General features: G+C 38.5%; 2 protein-coding genes across 2 annotated transcripts; one reads left to right on the forward strand and one right to left on the reverse strand.

Annotated features, from left to right (window-relative positions):
- Nucleotides 1-10,098: 10,098 nt before the first annotated feature.
- LOC145952461 (uncharacterized) lies at nt 10,099-10,587 on the forward strand. The gene has a single exon (XM_083064824.1). It carries the CDS (start codon nt 10,099-10,101, stop codon nt 10,585-10,587), a length of 489 nt encoding a protein of 162 aa, XP_082920950.1.
- A 4,324-nt stretch (nt 10,588-14,911) lies between these two features.
- On the reverse strand, nt 14,912-18,836 carry LOC109788983 (geraniol 8-hydroxylase). Its single transcript, XM_020347846.3, has 2 exons — nt 17,426-18,836; nt 14,912-15,683 (listed from the first exon to the last, which is right to left on the reverse strand). Exons 1-2 carry the CDS (start codon nt 18,302-18,304, stop codon nt 15,099-15,101), a joined length of 1,464 nt encoding a protein of 487 aa, XP_020203435.3. The 5' UTR covers nt 18,305-18,836; the 3' UTR covers nt 14,912-15,098.
- Nucleotides 18,837-19,317: the final 481 nt, after the last annotated feature.

Raw genomic sequence — 19,317 nt, forward strand, 5'->3', positions numbered from 1 at the left:
ATAAAGTTTTCAAAACGGAAGGGCAACCAAAGCAGCGTAATTTTAACAATTAAAGCCCAACCAAATGTTCCAAACTACTGCTCTACGTAATGATGGACGCTGTTTGCGGGGTTTCATGAAGCTTTTACTGTCCCGAGGAGCCTCATTAAATTGCCAAGACACCTGTATCCATCCCTCTCATCAATTAATCCAAAACTTTTTCAATATTAATCCAAATATCACGATCCTAGCATCCAGCGAAGCGTCACAATATCACTATTGCTGTCACAAATCATTAAATTAATAAAAAAATTTACAAAATTAATTATTACGGTTTGCAGTACAAAAATAGCACACATTTCTTACAAAATATCACTGCTGCATGCAATTAATTCTTCGGTGACTACACGTCAAACATTAAATCAACTATTAATGAATTTCATTATTAATCCTAAGTCTACAAAATTTATACAATAAAATAAATTCTCAATTACAAAACCTTAACACACTTTACTCCTTTACAATGGACACAAATAAACTACATTCTTCACCACTTGCTATGAATTCTCCTGATGCCAACCGCATGAACACACAACCAATTACTATTGAAATGGCAGGGCCATCAACAAACAAAAGTCCAACCATTACGTCGTCAACAAATGCTGAAACCTTTGAAACCACTTCAACTTCTTTTGGGTTAGTTTAACAATGCATTTATTGTAAATCACTTGTATTCATTCATGGAAGTTCTATGCTTGCTAAACAATACTTTTTTTACAGGCCAATAGAAGTTATTGCTCTAACCAATAATCTTGACACAACCAAGCAACATGAAAATCATTCCAAGGTAACATTTATTTTCTACTACATCTCAAAAATCATTGACATTACGTACATACATATGCTGAATTCATTTAATGGTTCATTTTGTAGAATGCAATTGAACTACTACTTGCTCAGAAAACTATTCAGGCCATATACTCCGCAACAAAACTCATTTCTAACATGACTCAGGTTTCGCATCAAACATCTTATACTTTTTTTTTATTCAACAACCTCAATCATATATACTAACTTATTTATTTACAACCTTCATTTATAGGGTGTTAATGACCGTCTCCAGGAAATGGAGAAACAACTAAATGAAATACATAACAAGCTTGCAAAGATTGAGTCTCAAATTAATATTACAAGAGACATAACTATCAGTGCAATTTCTCAGTCAATGAATGTTCAAAAAAATTCTCTAACATTACCAACTACAAATCCAGATACAGGAGTAAACACCACACCTAAGAGAATATATTCTCGGAATTCATCTCCATTGACAAAGCAATCCCAACGCAAGTTCGTCAATCAGTCACACATTCTCAATCAAGTTGATACAAGACCAAGTAAGCGTAAGATGATCGGTAAAATCATTTTGAGCAATAACAATATAGTTGGATATTCATCTTCTAACAAGACGAATGCAATTGAAGTGGAAGTTGATCATCGTCAGTCAACCCAACGACCCAACTACAATCAAAATAGTAGTTTTTCCATTCCACTCAAACGGAAGGTCCTATACACTTTACTTTACATTTCATTCACAATACATTCAATTACTTCTCAATCAAATTAGTTTTTCCATTCAACTGACTACAATTTATTTTTTTTAGCCAACAATTAATGAAGGGTCATTGGAGTCACCTTCGCAATTGAATGTCTACAGAAACTTGACATTTAACGACTCAACTGCACAAACCAATGTTAAAATACCTAACATACCAACTGAGTTAACACAAAATGCAAAAAACCAGCTTCAACAACCAAACAACACGGATGTGGAACATATACCATCAAGCGATGATAAGTTAGATGGTATCGTTGGTGTAGGCCACATTTTGCCACAGGTAAACATTTTTACATTTTTAATTTTTTTTTCATTCAACTCGTCTAACACAGCTCTATTGTAGAAAATCAACTCAATCTTTAGGCCCACCCAAGACATGGCATTAACAAAAGATCAATTACGACTATGCACCTATATTTTTTACCTTAACTATAAACTCAGGTTACCATTTTCATAACTCCTTCATACTGTATTAAATATTTACAACTTCATTTTTTTTTATTTTACTTAATTTTGTAATTTTTTTTTGTAGTGAAGTACTCATAAAAATCAATTACACAGAGGTTACAAGACAACAATTACAATGTTTAAGTCCTGGAAATAAAATCAAACGTCAGGTATACGTCACAATTATCAATTTCATAATGTTTATTCATGTACAACAATACTCATTACCCTTTCTGCTCTCTAACCTCATTAGGTTGCTACTTGGATGTCAATGAAGATCACTGATATGCAGGACAAGATTACTGACCAAACCATTTGGTCTCTTCCTCCAGAATTTGCGGTAACCTTACATTGTTTTTATTTTTCTAACATTTTTTTTTTCAAGTCCACAACCCACTACACTTTACTTTTGTTTTGTCACTAATAATTTTCTCAATTTGTAAATATTGTCATATAACTTTTACAGTAAAATACTGTAATTTTACTTTTAATTTTTTTATAATGTACAATTATAAAGTTCAAATAACATCTATTATCAACATTTTGATGATTAGTTATTCTTGTTTACTACACCTAATAACATGTATCAAAATTGTCATATTTGCAGAGAGCTATCATTGAAGGAGACACAATTGAAGACCTATTGGAAACATATGCCAAACACTGGATAAAACCATATAAAAAATTAAAATATGTATACTTCATTCCATATTTCTTACACATCAAATACTAAACTATTTATTTAACTACATTTGTTTTACACATTTAATACAATATATTCCTTCTGATAGATATATGTGCCAATTGAGGAATATAGCGGACACTAGTATTTAATGGTTCTTAGCTTAGAAGACAATGTAATATACCATTTGGATTCTTATCTGAAGGAGGAAAGATTTGGTCGTAGACGTGACAACATGATGCGAATTGTATGTCACAATTAACTCCAAATAAATCAACCATGCTAAATTCACTATCAATTTCATACATACTTTTTTTCTCTTTCAGTCCAATGTCATAATACAAATGATGGAATCAAGTTTTTATCCTCAAGATTTTGTTAAAGAATTAGTACATGGAGAAAGCTGGGATATTTTGCAAGGAAGGGAAGTTCCAAATTGTGGCCATAGGTAACCAATACTAATTTACTTTACATTTCTTTTTCATAATCAATTTTACATTCACAATTTCTCTTTTCCAATGCATAACAGTAACAACTCTATTATTTGGGTTTTGCAATGGATGGATATGGAATATGCATTCCAACCAAACTTAATCAAAGTGGTGAGCAAATAATGCAATACAATTCAAATTACATTTTATTTTACTTATGCATATTAATTTATGTCAAACAATGTCACATTTTCAGAGCCTTGATGAAGAAACTGTTCGAATAAAAATTGCGTTAGATTTGGTATCCAGTGATCATAATGAATGTAAATGCACCATCCACATCAGAGCTGCAGAATTCTGTCAAAATATTGGACTTTCATAAATTCAATGCAGACAAACAACTTCATGAATCAACCTGCACCTTTACGATTAACATCATATGCTGTGCTGGACATTTTTTGATGCTTATTCTGGATGCAAAAATTACTATCACTTGGCCCAATTAATATTTGCTTCCTTTTTTTGAATATATATTTTGTAAGACATCCAATATAATTGTACCTTTCTTCCCAAGTTTCCAACACTCACCCAAACAATCACATATCATATTTTGTCATTTATTAAATGCAATGAATCCAATATAATTGTACTTTAAATGTAGTATTTAAACATGTTTTTTAATTATATTCTACATCCAAAAACACGAATCCATTTTTAATCACATGCTTTTTATTATTTTAATGCTTAAGACTAAAATAACTATTCATTACTGACATTATTAAATCACTATTTCTGCCATTAACAACTTTCAATCAATAGTTAATGACCAATTTCATCTACTACAAACATGCACGAATCCATACCCAATTAAAAACTATGAAAATTTAACATACCAATATCTTAAATATCTAAATTTACAACGACATAATGCAACTTCAAACCGCTTCCCACATTCTAACTTAAACCACACTTTACGACACAACTCACCATAACTATAACCTATCTATCATATTTCACATAACCAACCCAAAAAATATATACTTGCCACACCAAATTCATACTAACTAATCTGTTCAATTTCACGTTTCAACAAATTAACATGCAATATCAGCTAACAAATACATATCTTCATTTCATCAAACTGCTATATATCATTTATAATTGCTAATCAACCATTGTTTACCCAGACGAATATAATCAACCTCACTTTTAAACACAATTCTCCTTCAACCATCAAATACTTTTCCCACAACTTTTGTAATTATTAATAACACACCTAAAAATAACGTATTTTGCTGCACAACTAATTCATCACGGACTTCCAAACCTATCACAAAATTTGTATTCTGCTAACAAACCCAACATTCTATAAAATTCACAACATTAAGGGTTACGGAAACACCTAACCATGACGACCAGCTGCTCATAAAGTCACACAACTTATTCGACGTTCTTTAACCTGCAGTTGTATCTCTGCATTCTCTGCTTCAACTAACAAAATTTTGTGTTTAACAATCTATGGGGGGACAAACAACATTACAAACGTATACACACAAAATGATGGATCAACTTCATAAACTTCGTAAAACAATAAGGTACCTAAACTTCCTCAAATGCCCCACAAACATCATCTCTGTAAAATACAACCTCAGACTCCATTCACTCAATATGACTTCGCCTTAACTGCATACCATGCCGCACTGTGTTACCATTCATCTGAAACTAAATTTGTCAATAACAAACATCAAATTTGTCAATAACATTTTTAGATAAACGGACGAAATGGAGTAAACAACAATACCATTAACCTAAACCCAATTTTCAACAAAACCTAACTCTAAACCTACATTCAACAACCTCTAAAGCACCACATATGTTAACTTAAAATTACAAAAAATAGGTAAAAAAACCAAACAAAAATGGAAACAAACAACAAAACCAAAAATTCATCCATCAACGATGTTCACCCGACGACAATCTTCTTCTTCTTCTGCGCAATGCCCTGAACAAACGCATCAACAATCACCTCTTCCAACTCCAAATTCCACAAACCCTTAACCTCATATCTCAACACGGAAACTAAAATACCCACCAATAATGCTTAATGTCAAACGAATTTCAAAAAATGTCAAATGAATTTGAAAAAGGCTTCGTTGTTTAAAACAAATTTCTTTAGCTGTAAAAAATTTTGTTTACGGATTTTCGGACGCCTTGCGGACTGCGACAAACAAAACAGGACGCCCGTGCGCCGCCGCTCGTGCAGCGCCGGACTTCACCCACGCTTGCCAACACCGAACAAAGACAATGACAACACCCCCACCTGCTACCACCTCACTTACCTCATAAACGGAACCCTAAACGATACGGAAAAATACCAAACTTCCAAGGACTACTCTGCAATTCGAAAATCTTACTGATTAAATCTTAATCACAACCGTTATTTTTTTAAATGTTATATCTACGGTCAAAAATCATTCACTAATCATTGACCACCCATGGACCACTTGTGAAAGTGGTCTTTCAGAGAATTCACCATATTACTATATTAGATAATTCAGTTGTTCAAAATTTAGGATTTTTAAGACTATTAAACATGATATATATATATATATATATATAGGGAATGTTAATATACTCCCACCTATTTTTTAGTGGGAGTATGTTAGCAACCTACACCAAAATTTTAGGACAAAAAAATCACTCATTTCTTTTGATTTGGTTAATTCGTACAAAGGATATTATAGTAATTTAATTTAATTTTAAATAAAAATAAAGTATTTTCTCTCTCTTATTAATTTCATTCTCCAATTCATTTATTTTTTATATTAATTAATTTTTATTTGTTCAAAGAGAGAGGGGGCAGACATCATGAGAGATGAGAGAGAAATGAGTTAAAGAAGGAATTAAATAGGAGAGATATAAATAAGTTAGAGAAAGAATTTAATAGGAAAGAGAAATGAGTTGGAGAAGGAATTTAATAAGAGAGAGAAATGACTTAAGAATGAAGTTAATAAGAGAGAGAAAATATTTTATTTTTTATTTAAAATTAAATTAAATTACTATAATATCATTTATACAAATTAACCAAATAAAAAAAATGAGTAGTTTTTTTGTCCTAAAATTTTGGTGTAGATTGCTAACATACTCCCACTAAAAAAATAGGTGGGAGTACATTAACATTCTCCTATATATATATGTATAGGAGGTATCCATTTACTCCAAGAGTTAGTCTACCTAGATTTACTTCGTTCAATAACTCATGTTTTACATCAAGTTCAATGATTCAACCATTGAATTTAAAGTTCTTAATGCATAGATCAAGTCTGCAATTTTTTAAAAAATTTGAGAATCATTTGATACTTCATTTCATTAATTCAAATTGACGGATAATTATAAAATCATTTTATACATTGATTTGAATTAATGAAACGAAATATTAAATAATTTCAAATTTTCCAAAAATTTGTAAATTTGATTTATGGATTAAGAACTTTAAATTCAACAAATTTGATGTAGAACATGAGTTATTGAACGGAGTAAATCTAGGTAAATTTAATCTTAAAATAAATGGATCCCTCCTGTACTGTCCGTACCGCTAAGCCGAGTTCAAGCTCGGCATCAGAGCGAAGATTGACATCGGATATGCATCGCATGACATCAGCCAAGACAAAGGCCCACTATCTGAACAGGTCATAACCAATCTCAGGCCCAAGGCCCAGATAAATCCTAATTCACACTAAAGTACGTGCATTACTTATACGAGACCCATACATCCACAAACACTAACTTTAGCATCGGAGTCTCTTTTGCAGGTACCACCTTCACTTTGGAGCAGCAAGCGTACCTAGCGAAGGAGGCTCACCAATCTTGTCCAGCAGATCATCCCCTACGACCGATCTCCGGTAAGAACATTTGGCGCCCACCGTGGGGCCGATCAAGACATCTCTTATCGGCCACGCTTATGGTTTTCACCTGAAGCCATAGTAGACGAGCAACAGACGACCTAGATCACGCAACAAGAATGGAAGGCGAAGCGACATTGAGGCGGCTGATCGAGCAGGTCGATCAAATGTGGCAACAACACGTCGTGGACTTGGAGAACATCTGTGTCTAACACGAAGTCGACCTGGCGGTGCTGCGCGATGAGAATGAGTGCATCCGCGCCCAGCTTCCTCGGCGCCCCTCTAATCAACCCCCTCAACAAAGCAATCACAACGAGGAAGAAGGGCACTCGGTTTCCCAGCCACCGACTGCACCCAGGGCGGCGACCCATAGGTCTACTGTACACCGGTCACACGTACCGACGAATAAATTAAACCATGAAGTCAGCAATGCACCTGCCCAGGCTCCAAGACATAGGGCAAGCATCCGCCGCCATCCTTTTGTCTTCGCATGGGGAGGTTCCAGTAGCTCGGCACGAAATAGGCACTTGCGGAGCATCAACAACGTCCAGGCTGACACCTTGGCCCCACACTACAACACTCCACCCATCACCTTCGCGGACGAAGACTACACTGGCGTTTGTCCAAACCAGGATGACCCTATGGTCATCACGGTGGAAGTAGCAAACTGGGAGGTCCACAAGACGCTGATAGACCAGGGAAGCTCAGCTGATGTCCTATACTGGCTGACGTTCCTAAAGTTAGATATCCCTCACTCCCTCATTCAACCTCACACAAAACCCCTAGTCGGTTTTGTAGGAGAGCGAGTTCACACTCGAGGATACTTAGATTTGCTGACAACCTTTGGGACCCCTCCTGACTCGAGGAGGATCATGGTCAGATACCTCCTTGTTGAGGCCAACACATCCTACAATATCATAATCGGAAGGTCGACGTTGAACCAACTCGGAGCTGTGGTGTCTACCCCGCACCTGACGATGAAATTCCCAAGAAGCAATGGCAAGATCATCTCTGTCTGGGCAAACCAGAAGACAACTCGGCAATGCTATGCCGAGAACCTGAAGGTCTCTCCATCAGAGGAGCACCACAAGGGTGACCCCCCTACAGTAGCTCACATAGCCTAGGTTGACATCACTGACCTGGACCCAAGGTCGGAATCCCATGACGAACGACCAAGCCCCATCGACGAGCTCAACGACCTTCAAGTCGGCAAGCTCCTTGGATAGTGCACGAAGATAAGCCGACAGCAAAACCCAGAGCTGTGGCAACGACTCATAGAGGAAATCTGTAAAAATACCGATCTTTTTGCATGGTTGAGTGTTGACATGCCAGGTATTGATCTTAACCTCATCTGCCACAGGTTAGCCATCCACAAGGAAGCGAAGCCGATTGCTCAGAGAAAAAGGAAGGTCGGAGGGGAAAGACGCGATGCCATCATCGCCGAGACACAAAAGCTAATGAATGTAGGCTTCATCCGTGAAGTCAGATACACCACGTGGCTGGTGAACGTGGTACTAGTAAAAAAGAACTCAGGAAAGTGGTGCATGTGTGTCGACTATACCGACCTCAACAAAGCATGCCCCAAAGACTCGTACCCCCTACCGAGCATCGACAGGTTGGTTGACGGCACCTCCGACCATGCCCTCCTCAGCTTCCTCGACGCATATTCTGGGTACAATCAGATCATAATGTACCCACCAGATGAGGAGCACACAGCCTTCATCATCGATCATGCCAACTTTTGCTATCAGGTGATGCCTTTTGGCCTTAAAATTCTGGAGCCACTTACCAGTGTCTGATGGATAAGGTCTTCCAGCACCAAATTGGGAGAAATATGGAGGTGTACGTGGACGACCTGGTCGTCAAAACACTATCAGTCGAGGCTCATGCCGCTGATTTGGCCGAGGTGTTCAGCCAAATCCGAAAACACAACATGCGCCTCAATCCAGAAAAGTGTGTTTTCAGCGTCCAGGGAGGTAAATTTCTCGGCTTTATGATCACCAGTAGGGGAATTGAAGCCAACCCGGAGAAGTGCAAAGCCATTATACAGATACAGAGTCCCAAGACTGTCAAGGACATCCAACGGTTGGCAGGAAGGTTAGTCTCTTTTTCTCGCTTCATCCCCAGGTTGGCAGAGAAAGCAGGGCCCATCTTCACCCTATTGCGGAAGCTGAAGAACTTCGAGTGGACTGACCAATGCGAAGAAGCTTTCAAGAGCTTCAAAATTTTCATCACCACTCCGCCAGTCCTTCAAAGGCCGGATCATCACTCCAACCTCCTCCTCTATCTGGTCGTGGTAGAAGGCGCAATCAGTGTAGTGATAGTGCAAGAACACCAGAAGGTGCAAACACCCATTTATTTCATCAGCCGAGTTCTTCAAGACACAAAGAAACGATATCAGAAGATCGAGAAGCTGGCACTAGCACTCGTCACCGCAACTCGGCGCCTCCAACCTTATTTCGAGAGTCACTAGGTGGTCGTCTAAACTGACTACCCGATCAAGCAGATATTAAGAAAACTAGAACTCACCGGACGCATGATAGCACGTCAGTGGAGCTATCTGAGTTCGGCATCCAATATGAAAGTCGAGGCCCCTTGAAAGCTCAGTGTCTAGCAAATTTCGTGGCTGAACTCACCCTAACCTCAGCTAAGGAACAACAGGTATGGACTTTACACGTTGATGGATCCTCCAACTCTAAAGGTGGTGGTGCAGGTATCATTTTGGAGGGACCAAATAAAGTCACCGTAGAGCAATCTCTCAAGTTCGGCTTCAAAGTCACCAATAATCAAGCAGAGTACGAAGCGTTACTTGCAGGATTGAGGTTGGCACGCGACCTCGGAGCACAACGAGTGAGTTGTAATAGTGACTCAAAACTCATGGTAGAGCAACTCAGTGGCACATACCAGACCAAGAACACCTTGCTACAGAGGTATTTTCATGACGCATCCTAGAGGATCTCATCCTTTGATGAGTTCACTATACACCATGTGCCCCGAGAACAGAATGCCAGAGTCGATCTCCTGTCCAAGCTTGCCAGTACAATGCGCCCCGAGCAACATCGGACCATCATCCAGGAGACTTTGAACTCACCCAGCCTAGACGACAAAGTTGTCAACGCCAACGAAAATGATGGCCAAGGATGGATGACAAGAATATGGAACTACTTAAAGGAGGGTACTCAACCCGAGGACAAAGACGAAGCACGGAAGATGAGGGTAAGGTCGGCTAAGTTCGTCATCATTGGAGATAAGCTGTTCAAACATGGTATCTCCACTCCTTTGCTGAAATGCCTAACAGAGTCCCAGGCCACCTACGTCGTCGATGAGATCCACCGAGGGATCTGTGGAATGCACTCTAGGGCTCGCTCGATGGTGACCAGGGTACTCCGGGCTGGGTACTACTGGCCCACACTGAATTCGGATTGCCAAGCTTACGTACAGAGATGCAAGGAATGTCAGCAATTCGGTAACGCAAATCGGCAACCACCTGAAGTCCTCCATCAAATGGTATCGCCGTGGCCCTTTGCCTAGTGGGGAATAGACATCCTCGGACCATTTCCCCTAGCGAAAGCCAACTCAAGTTCCTCCTTGTAGCAGTCGAATTATTTCACTAAGTGGATTGAGGCGTGCCCACTCGCGAAGATTACCGCTGAGAATGTGCAGAAGTTCACATGGAAAAGCATTGTTTGCAGGTTTGGTCTTCCACATTCCCTTGTCACTGATAACGGTAGGCAATTCATCGTGCAGAGCTTCGAGAACGTCCTCTGAGAACTCAGAATCAAGCACCTTCCAACCTCGGTGGAATATCGCCAAACCAATGGCCAAGCCGAAGCCGCGAACAAAGTAATACTCCGATAACTCAAGAAGCGGCTAGGAAGCGCCAAAGGACAATGGGTCGACGAGCTCCCCAACATTCTCTAGGCGTACCACTATACCCCCCAATCAACAACACAGGAAACGCCTTACAAGCTGACCTATAGAGCCGATGCCATGATCCCAATGGAGGTCGGCGAGACGTCTCACCGACGTCATACCTTCGACAGTGAGCAAAATGCTCAAGAAACGGTAGCCAACCTCGACCTGATTGACAAGCTTAGAGAGGAGGCTCGGGTCCACGAAGAAGCTTGCAAACTTCGAGCCTCCAGAAGATATAACACACAAGTCCGACCTCGATCTTTCCAGGTCGGCGACCTGGTGTGGCGACTACTTGGCGAAGCACGAAGAGACCCATCAGACGGGAAACTCGTGCCTAACTGGGACGACCCATTTCGAGTTACAGAAGACCTAGAAAATAGGGTGTACCGACTAGAAGAGCTCAGCGGAAAAACCATCCCACGAACTTTGAATGCCACGCATCTCAAGTTTTACTTCAGTTGAAATGTACAAATGGGTCATGCACTCTTTTCCTGACTCAGTCTTTTGTCCCAAAAAATAGAAAAATGGGTTTTGGCTGAGAGGGTTTTTAACGAGGCATATCCATAACATTAATAAAATGACTCATTCCACTCATCTCTTCCCAATTTTACACCGCATTGAATCATATTATGTTAAGCCAAGGTCGAGTTCGAACCTTGGCACAAACTATATTATGTTAAGCCAAGGTCAAATTCGAACCTTGGTACGAATTATATATGCTAAGCCAAGGTCGAATTCGAACCTTGGTATGAATTATATTATGCTAAGCCAAGGTCAAATTCGAACCTTGGTACGAATTATATTATGTTAAGCCAAGGTCGAATTCGAACCTTGGTACAAATTATATTATGTTAAGCCAAGGTCGAATTCGAACCTTGGTACGAATTATATTATGTTAAGCCAAGGTCGAATTCGAACCTTGGTACGAATTATATTATGTTAAGCCAAGGTCGAATTCGAACCTTGGTACAAATTATATTATGTTAAGCCAAGGTCGAATTCGAACCTTGGTACGAATTATATTATGCTATGCCAAGGTCGAATTTGAACCTTGGTACGAATTATATTACGTTTAGCCAAGGTCGAATTCGAACCTTGGTACGAATTATAATATGATAAGCCAAAGTCGAATTCGAACTTTGGTACGAGTCACATCATGTTAAGCCAAGGTCGAATCCGAACCTTGACACAATTCATCTCGGATCAAATCGCAAACAAAGGTCAAGTTTGAACCTCGAAACGGAGGCAAATCAAGCAAGGAATATCAAAAAATGCAAAGTAATTATCCCAACAATAGTGCGAAAAGAAATTATATACATAACGAGTTCATCAGCAAAATGAGTTCAATACAAAAAGCAAATAAAACCAACTAAGTTATTATAGATGGCCTAAGCGGCAGTGTTCTCGCTTGAGCTGTCAGGCAGGTCGTCCTCATTCACCAGTTGGCCACCTCGCACCTCCTTCTTTACGTGCACAGCAGAGAGGTCAACCCCCGGCGCCAACAACCTAGCCTGACGAGCCGCCTTGGCGAACCCACTCTTGTGTTCCCTCAAGATAGCTCGCTTAGTCTCAACAAGCTTTCTCTCTAAGCCTGCATTCGCCGCGGCCATCTTATCAAGGTCAGCCTTCAGAGCACTGACCTCCTCCTCCTTGCCAACTAGAAGCACCTCGTCACAGAGGCGCCTCTCAGCTGCTTCTTCCAGCTCAGCCTTCAACATCAAGACCTCGTCTTCTAGAAAGCGCGCCCGGCCCCGAGAAGATTTGGCGACCTCCTGAAGCTCGCCGACCTGGGTAGCGTAGACCTCGTTAGCCTTCAGAGCAATCTCCAAAGACTTCTGAGTCCTTGAAAGATCCATCCTCGTGGCTTGCAGCTTGGCCTCATTCTTCCTCACTGCCTCGCTCAGAGCGGCCCCCAAGGCCCAGTTTTTTTCCTCTAGCGACTGAACTCGGCTCCTAGCGCTCTCGAGCTCCCCCTGCAGCTTCGACCACTTGCGTTTCCAATGGTCCACAATGGTGATCAACCTCTGCATGAAAACCTCTGCAGATTCTAGGCCCTCTAGTTCCCGACCTTCTCAATCATCGCCTTGTCAGCCGAGCAGAGTGAACCTCCCGGGTAGAAGGTCTCGGCGGTCACCTTCGAACTCCACATCGAATCCACATCCAATGACACGCTCACATGGTCCAACCTCGCTAGGGGGCGACTAACATCAAAGCGTTGTATGATGCATTTCCCCCTTGGAGCCCCTAGCGGAGGAAGAGGCGGCATAGCGGCGGCAAGAGTGAGAGTCGGCGCCCCAGAGCTCGGTCCCTCTCCGCGGGCCTCGGCGGCAACTGAGGTAGGAGCCACCTGCGCAGCAGCTGAAGCATTCTGCCCCGGTGCCTCTGAGCTCAGCTCCACGCGAGCCTTGGCAGAAGTAGACACAGGCCCCGCCTACACAAAACAGGGAAAAATTTCCTAAGTTATTAAACAAGGAAATCACACAATGTGGAAGAAAGACTATAAGAAGAAAGACACAAACCTGCGTCTCACGAGCGACCTCCTCCACGGCTACTTTGGATGACCCCTCAGGTGGAGGACTCCTAGTTAAGTCGACTAGGTCGGCGTGGCGGCCTTCGAGGTCACCTCTTCAGCGTCACGAGGGGCCGAGGTCTCCCTGACTCTCTTCTCTCCCCTCTTTTTTTTTCGACGAGTGTCAAGGGGAGCGACCTCCTCCTCGCCAGGGTCGGGGATCTCAATCTCCTTGGTATTGTAGCGAACTTTCAACCCGGATGAGCTGGGAAATGGACGCTTGGCAGATCCTATGCGATCTTCACATCGCATTGACCTCAATAAATGATTTAAAGACACTCTAGAACTCTTCGACGTCCCCTCTGACCCACTCATAGCCAGGGACGGTAATGGCGGGGTGGGAATCTTTAGGGTTATTCCCACCCCTCTTCTTTTCAGCGGTAACCATCTCGTTGGCCACCGCCTTCCGCGCGCCTTGCCCTTGCCTTTGGTCGGTGTAGAAGTGAGACACTGCTCTCACCAGCCATCAAGAGTGGAAGAAACTTAAAAGGGGAAAAATGAAGAAGACTGGTAGAGAGAAGGAATGAGGGAGAAGGCAATAAAGGGAAGTACCTGGTACTCCTTTGACAAACGAGGACAAAGGGGGAGAACGGCGACTGCAACCGCGAAAACACCAGCGGTGAGGCAAATCGAAAACGAAAAGAGGGCAGAGAACAAAGAGAAGATGAAACGTAGAAAGGAAACCAAGAGAGAAAAGGGAAAGTGAATGTGAGAAGGCGCGAAGGAGAGAGGGAAAAAGGGGTTTGCAAAATTGAAAACGGAAGTGACACGTGGCGCAAAAGGACAAAACTGACGACACATTAATGGAGCCCATTATGACGAGTGCGCCCCATCATTACGTAACCGTCACCTCCCATTAACACGCCGCCCACGCATTTCAGAGAACGAGGTGACACTCATGACACATGGCATCACGTCAGAGGAGCGTATGCGAAAAGTCATGACCCTTCATCGAGCTCGGCATTAACTCCTCGACCCATGGTCTTCGAAGCTCGGGGGGCTAGTGTACTATCCGTACCGCTAAGCCGAGTTCAAGCTCGGCATCACAGCGAAGATTGAAATCGGATATGCACCGCATGACATCGGCCAAGACAAAGACCCACTATCTGAATAGGTCATAACTGATCTCAGACCCAAGGCCCAGATAAACCCTAATTCACACTAAGGTACGTGCATTACTTATACGAGACCCATACATCCACAAACACTAACTTTAGCATCGGAGTCTCTTTTGCAGGTACCACCCTCACTTTGGAGCAACAAGCGTACCTAGCGAATGAGGCTCACCAATCTTGCCCAGCAGATCGTCCCCTACGACCGATCTCCAGTAAGAACACCTCCTATATATATATATATATATATACACACACAAAAAAAATAATATTATTAATAAATGGCTTAACCCTACACAAAATCTTAGCCTAGCTATAACACCGTAATTAATTTTGTTACACGATTCCAATAATTTTTGGAGAAAGTGTGAACATCAAACAACAAATGCACCTACCTAGACTTCCCTTAGTTTTCTTCATTGATCAACCACTTGTGCCACGTTCCATCAACTAGATTTGTTTATTCTAAAGGGAATAGCTCGCAAGGGTTGACCCATGTCGATATCTGGATTCACATCATTTTCAAATTTCCAATCAAAACCATTGATCAACGATCCCAACATCAAATGCAACATTCTCATAGCTAGTGGCAAGCCAGGGCAAATTCGTCGCCCACCACCAAACGGTGTGAGCTGAAAATGTCGACCTTTGACATCAATTTCTGAACCCAAAAATCTCTCAGGTGAAAATGAAGTAGGGTTATCCCATATGCTAGGGTCCCTTCCAATAGCCCATTCATTAATTACAATTTGTGCACCTTGTGGAATAGTGTAGCCATTGATCTCTACATCAATGTTGGCTTGTCGAGGTAGCAAAAGTGGGGCCCCAGGATGCAAGCGTAATGTTTCTTTTATTATTGCATGCAAATATGGGAGTCTTGTAATGTCTGATTCTTCAATTGGATTGCCTATTCCAATAGTTTGCTCAAGCTCCCTTTTGGCTTTTGACATTGCATTTGGGTTATTGATTAGTTCAGCCATTGCCCATTCCGTTGTGTAGGAAGTGGTATCGGTTCCAGCAACAATTAAATCCTGTTACAAAATCATAGATAAATTTATACTCTACATGAGAAATTCACCAATTGTTTTGGCGATATTATATATGTATTGTATAATATTAAAAAAAATTGACATCTACACATTTACTATATATAGTAAAGAAAAATAATTAGCTTTAGTGGAAAAATTGATTTTACATTAAAAGTATGATGTAATATACTAATAATTGAATTATTGATAATATATCAATATTTTATATCAACAAATTAAATTATTTATTAATATAATATATCGTAATATAAACTCATACTGTATAGTACAAATGATTTAATTTTAATTAATTAAAGACCATACTAACAAGGACTTACAATCTTAAAGTTTGAAATTTTTTGTTTGTTTGTGAATATTTTTTTTATTTGAAGAGAAAATGAATACCAAATCAATTAATATTGAAGTGAAAAATTTAGTAAAAAAGAACGAGTAGCTAAAGTGCTCCTTCCGTGAGTAACTATAAGTTTTTTTTTTTAAATATAAAAATTGAAAGCAGGATAGAAAAAGACAAGAAAAAAAACTTAAGTAACTTAAAAAATATTTTTTTTAAGGGATCTTAAAAAATATTGTTAAACTAAAAAAAAAGGGGAAACTATCGATAGTAAAATTGAACATAAAAATAGAAATTCGGTCCCTTATTTTAATTTAGTCCTTTAAATTTAATTATTTTTTTTTGGACTCTTAAAAATTTAAAATGTATATACGTCTAGAAAAGTGTCATTTTTCTGCAAAAAAATATTCGCAGAAATTTTTTGCGAATTTTCTTGAAAAAAAATATTCCCAAATTTTTTTTTTGTGAATTTATTTGTGAAAAATAATTTATAGATATTTCTTACAAATTTTGCTACAATTTTAATGATGATAGAAAATTTTTTCCATGGTAAAAATTTGCAGAAAATATTGTAAGAATTTTATTTTGTTTCTTGCAGATTTTCTTGCAAAAATAAATTCGCAAGTAATGTTTAATAAATGGTAGAAAAATTTTGTAGGTAACTTTTCTTGCGGATTTTCTTGCAAATTTTAATCCGCAGGAAAAAAAATTAAATTTATAAGTTTAATATTTTAAAAAAAATTTCAAGTTCCACATCGATTGAAAATAAAACAATTAAAAAATATATAAGTTGGGGCAACACTTACCTTACAAGTTGATTTGTATGGTTGAGTGTTAAACTTATAATCTACAATCTTAGAATTTAAAAGATTATGTATCATATGTTGGAAGCATGAAAACAAATACTTCCAATGAATTCATTGTGAGCATTTGAAAGTTGAAGAATTATTGATAGAATTTATAGTAATTTTTTTATTTTTTTTTGTAAAAAATATTCCTGTAGAATTTCTTGCAAATTTTTTTTTTGCAGGAAACTTTCTTGCAAATTTTTTTCGCAAGAAATTTCGCAGGAAAGTTTCCTGCAAATTTTAAAATTCGCAAAAAATATTATCTACAAAGGTATTACCTATAGATAAAATTTCACAGAAAAATTTGTAAGAATAACGTTTCCTGCAAATTTTTATGAAAAATTCGCAGGAAAAGTCGCATGTAATAAGAGAAATTCTAGTAGTATACGAGTAAAAATGAAAAATTTTAAATTTAAAAGATCAAATTAAAACTAAAAATAAATATAAGATACTTTTCTGACACCAATAAATATAAGATATTAAAATTCTATTTTAGCTTAAAAATTAAAGGGAGTGATAAAACAATATAAGGGAAAGGACAATACCAGAAATAAATGTTTGATCTTTTTGGTGTCCATCTTCTGGCCATTCTCTTGAGATATGTTGAGCAACGTGTCTAACATGTCATCATTACTTACACCCAACTCCAATCGTTTATCTATCAATCGATCAAAAATAGCGAACAACTTTGAAACGTAAGTAGTTGCTCGTCTTCTAATGCCTTGTGGATCAACCATCTTCAACAACGCCAAAAAATCCTCCAAATTCGGCGTTGAAATCACTCTTGCAAGATTCTCCACTATGCCCTTGTACTCTTCACTTTCATCTTCATTGTTAACAAAATCCATAGAGAAAAAAATGTTCGACAAAAAATTAATCGAAGTCCTAAAAGCCACGGTTCCAACGTCCACTGCTTCACCCCTAAGGCTGCATGCATGTACGTGATTGAGAAGTTCATGCAATTTTTTGCGTCTAAGGTTTTGGCTTGCATCGAGGGACTTGTTGGAGAACAATTGGTTATTGCATATTTTCCTAAGGTCTCGCCAAAGAGGTGAAATGGGGAGAAAAGCTACACTATTATGGCTATGGTTGTGAACCGTTGTGGCATGTGGAATTGTTCGGTTTGAGAATAACAAGTCATGGGTTTGGAACACTTCTTTGGATATGTTTGGTGAAGAGATAACTATGGTGGTTAGTTGACCTAGCTTCAAACGCATTATGGGGCCATGAAGGTTGGCAAGTTTGGCTAGTGTTTGTTGTGGCTTTTTGCCAAGTTCAACTAGGTTTCTCACTAGGGTAAGAGGAGAAGGTCCTGGTGGAAGATTGTGGTTTCGTTTTCTTCTTATTGTGTTTGAGAGAACGTGTATTGTAGTGCATGAAAAGAGAAGAAGTAAACTAATTATTATGGAATAATCCATAGACATGAAGGAACAAGCTTTTGGTGTGAAAATGTGTAGGAAGTTAGATGTGAAGAGCTATTCATGCACAGGGTTGGTACTGGAGGAAAATCGTCATTTTATAGCCCGTGAGAATGAAATCAAAGTCAAGAAATTGATAGAATTTCATTTTTGTTTTAAAGTCAAACGTCGACATGTAATTATTGGAAACGCGTGGAAATGGCAATGTTCCAACTAGAGATGCAAAGTTGAATTATGAAAACACAAAATGTTTTAACAAGTCAACGAGAGAAAATTTAATTTAATTTTTTTCTTTTTGGTGTGTATATCAAATCAGCCAGTCACTAACCCCCTTCAATCCGTAAAGTGGATTTCTTTAAGGGATGCAATTAGATAGTACTTGTTACTTAATTTATATCTAGTTGAATGAAGTTAAAAAGGATAACACATATATGTTAATAAGAATATACTTTAATGACAAAGTTGATTATTTTTGTAGAAAAAATAATATAGTTATAAAGCAAGCGTCATATCAAGTAAAAACGTACTCTGTGTGTGTGTGAAAAGAGAAATACAAAAACAAATTATATAATTATATGTAGATGATTCAAGTTGTTAGCTATGAATATCGGGTGGTATTCATGGAAAACAAAATAGTTTATATATGTTTCTCCTTTTTACAATAAAAATTTCTCATTTAATACAATATATATATATATATATATATATATATATATATAATACAATATATATATATATATATATAATATGAAGAAAATAATTCAGGAAATTTATTCTTAAATTTGAATTTAAGTATATCAAATATTAACGTATTTAAATAAGAAGTGAATAGCTTTTTTTTTGTCTTATATTGTTTCTTACGTCTCAAATGTAATGTCCTATAATTTTTTTTATTTTTTTTATAGAAGTATCACATTAACACCCTGGTGTGAAATTACTGGCGTGCAATAATAACTGCATGTATATATTTGAAAACACGTGTAAATTTAAATTAAAAATTCATATTTATTAATTCATAT

Source organism: Cajanus cajan, chromosome 10, assembly GCF_000230855.2.
Source record: "Cajanus cajan strain Asha chromosome 10, NIPB_CcT2T_4, whole genome shotgun sequence".
Classification (NCBI taxonomy): domain Eukaryota; kingdom Viridiplantae; phylum Streptophyta; class Magnoliopsida; order Fabales; family Fabaceae; genus Cajanus; species Cajanus cajan.

Excerpts from the sequence above, each read along its gene's own strand:
- LOC145952461 (XM_083064824.1), top strand. The coding sequence starts at position 10,099 with ATGCGCCCCGAGCAACATCGGACCATCATCCAGGAGACTTTGAACTCA.
- LOC109788983 (XM_020347846.3), bottom strand. The coding sequence starts at position 18,304 with ATGTCTATGGATTATTCCATAATAATTAGTTTACTTCTTCTCTTTTCA. Across the intron at positions 15,684-17,425 it reads AGATCAAACATTTATTTCTG|GATTTAATTGTTGCTGGAAC; the intron begins GTATTGTCCTTT and ends ATTTTGTAACAG.